The sequence below is a fragment of the Cynoglossus semilaevis genome, chromosome 10, assembly GCF_000523025.1.
Source record: "Cynoglossus semilaevis isolate Cse_v1.0 chromosome 10, Cse_v1.0, whole genome shotgun sequence".
In the NCBI taxonomy this organism is placed as follows: domain Eukaryota; kingdom Metazoa; phylum Chordata; class Actinopteri; order Pleuronectiformes; family Cynoglossidae; genus Cynoglossus; species Cynoglossus semilaevis.
This window is the reverse complement of record NC_024316.1, coordinates 20,092,917-20,094,189: the sequence shown is the minus strand read 5'-3', so window position 1 is coordinate 20,094,189 and position 1,273 is coordinate 20,092,917. Positions and strand designations below refer to the sequence as shown.

The following is a 1,273-nucleotide window of genomic DNA, read 5'->3' as shown; positions in this document are numbered from 1 at the left end:
AACCCCACCCCCCGAGAAGAGCCGAGATTTTTCGGGGGGTGAGGTTTTGTGCACACACACACACACTTCTGTGAACGAACAGAGAAACAGATCCACTCTGGTAGAACATGTTCCTGGTAAACTGCTGCTGGTTCGTTTGTTCAGTCCTAATCGATTCTGGGATCATTTGGTTCAAAGAACTGTTTATATCAAACAGTTCTGACGATGAAAGAAGAAAACGGTTTTCACTGATTCTGTGTTTGACTTTTCTGTGCTTCGCTGTTCTGTGGCGTTGAACGTGGCTCAATCTGAGGTTCTGACTCTGGTACTGTTTGGTAATTGGCGTCCCAACACCCGTCCCTCCCAGGTGTGGATCATCCACAGGGCCGTCCTCTAGTCTTCATGGACTCAGAACAGGGTGGTCAATCACTGTGACGTACCAGTGAAGATGGGACAGAGCTTGGCCCAGCAGGTGATCCCTCCCTCAGACGTGTACTGGCCCAGCGCCACCTCCAGGAAGAAGACAGGTAGACCACCACCAAACAGGAAGATGAAGTATGGAATGAGAAAAGCACCTGGAAGAACAAAAACACACCAGGGTGAAAACTAACCCACAACCCTAACCCCCCCCCCGCGTGTCTTCTACTTACCTCCACCGTTTTTGTAGCAGAGGTACGGGAAGCGCCAGACGTTCCCTAATCCGATGAAGCCTCCGGCCACGGACAGGACAAAGTCCAGTTTACTGGACCACTTCTCCCGCTGGGTCACCTTCCCTTCTGCCTCGTCCTCAGGACGTGTCCCTGGACTCTTCCCCGGTGAAGGTTTCAGGGTGTCTTTGTGAAAGTCCTTCAGACACTGAAGCTTCTCTTTCTGTGCCATGCTGTGGACGGAGACCAGGACAAAGGACACGTTGATGACAATAAGGACCAACAGAGGGAGGGAGGGAGGGAGGGAGGGCGAGAGACACAAAGACACAGAGAGACAGAGAGAGGAGCATTAGGGAGATAAATCTGTCTCCTGATTGCGTTATAGCTCGTAGACATGATAAACAGTAGTGTGCTAATCTGGCTAATCTGCCAGATTACTGTATGAACGTCAATGGGACGGCAGGACAGTGGGGGGGGTGAGGGTCTCTGTATGTCTTTCTGTATCTGCCCTCTGGGGGTGGATTCTCTGCACAGTTGGAGACACATTGTCACTGCAGGAAAAAGGAAGGGAATGTCCAAACACAGTCCACACCACGTCCACCTGCTCTGGACCACCGGGGGGGGGGGGGGGGGGCGGGGGGGAGGAC

General features: G+C 52.6%; 1 protein-coding gene across 2 annotated transcripts in view; it reads right to left on the bottom strand.

Moving 5' to 3' along the window:
• Positions 1-1,273, bottom strand: part of LOC103385522 (sodium- and chloride-dependent taurine transporter) — a 31,671-nt gene that overhangs the window by 28,501 nt on the left and 1,897 nt on the right. For both annotated transcript variants that reach the window (XM_008319444.3, XM_017035862.2), the window contains exons 2-3: positions 630-859; positions 420-554 (exon numbers count right to left, since the gene is read on the bottom strand). In XM_008319444.3, the coding sequence (XP_008317666.1) occupies positions 420-554; positions 630-859 (365 nt within the window). The remainder of the gene's footprint in view (positions 1-419; positions 555-629; positions 860-1,273) is intronic.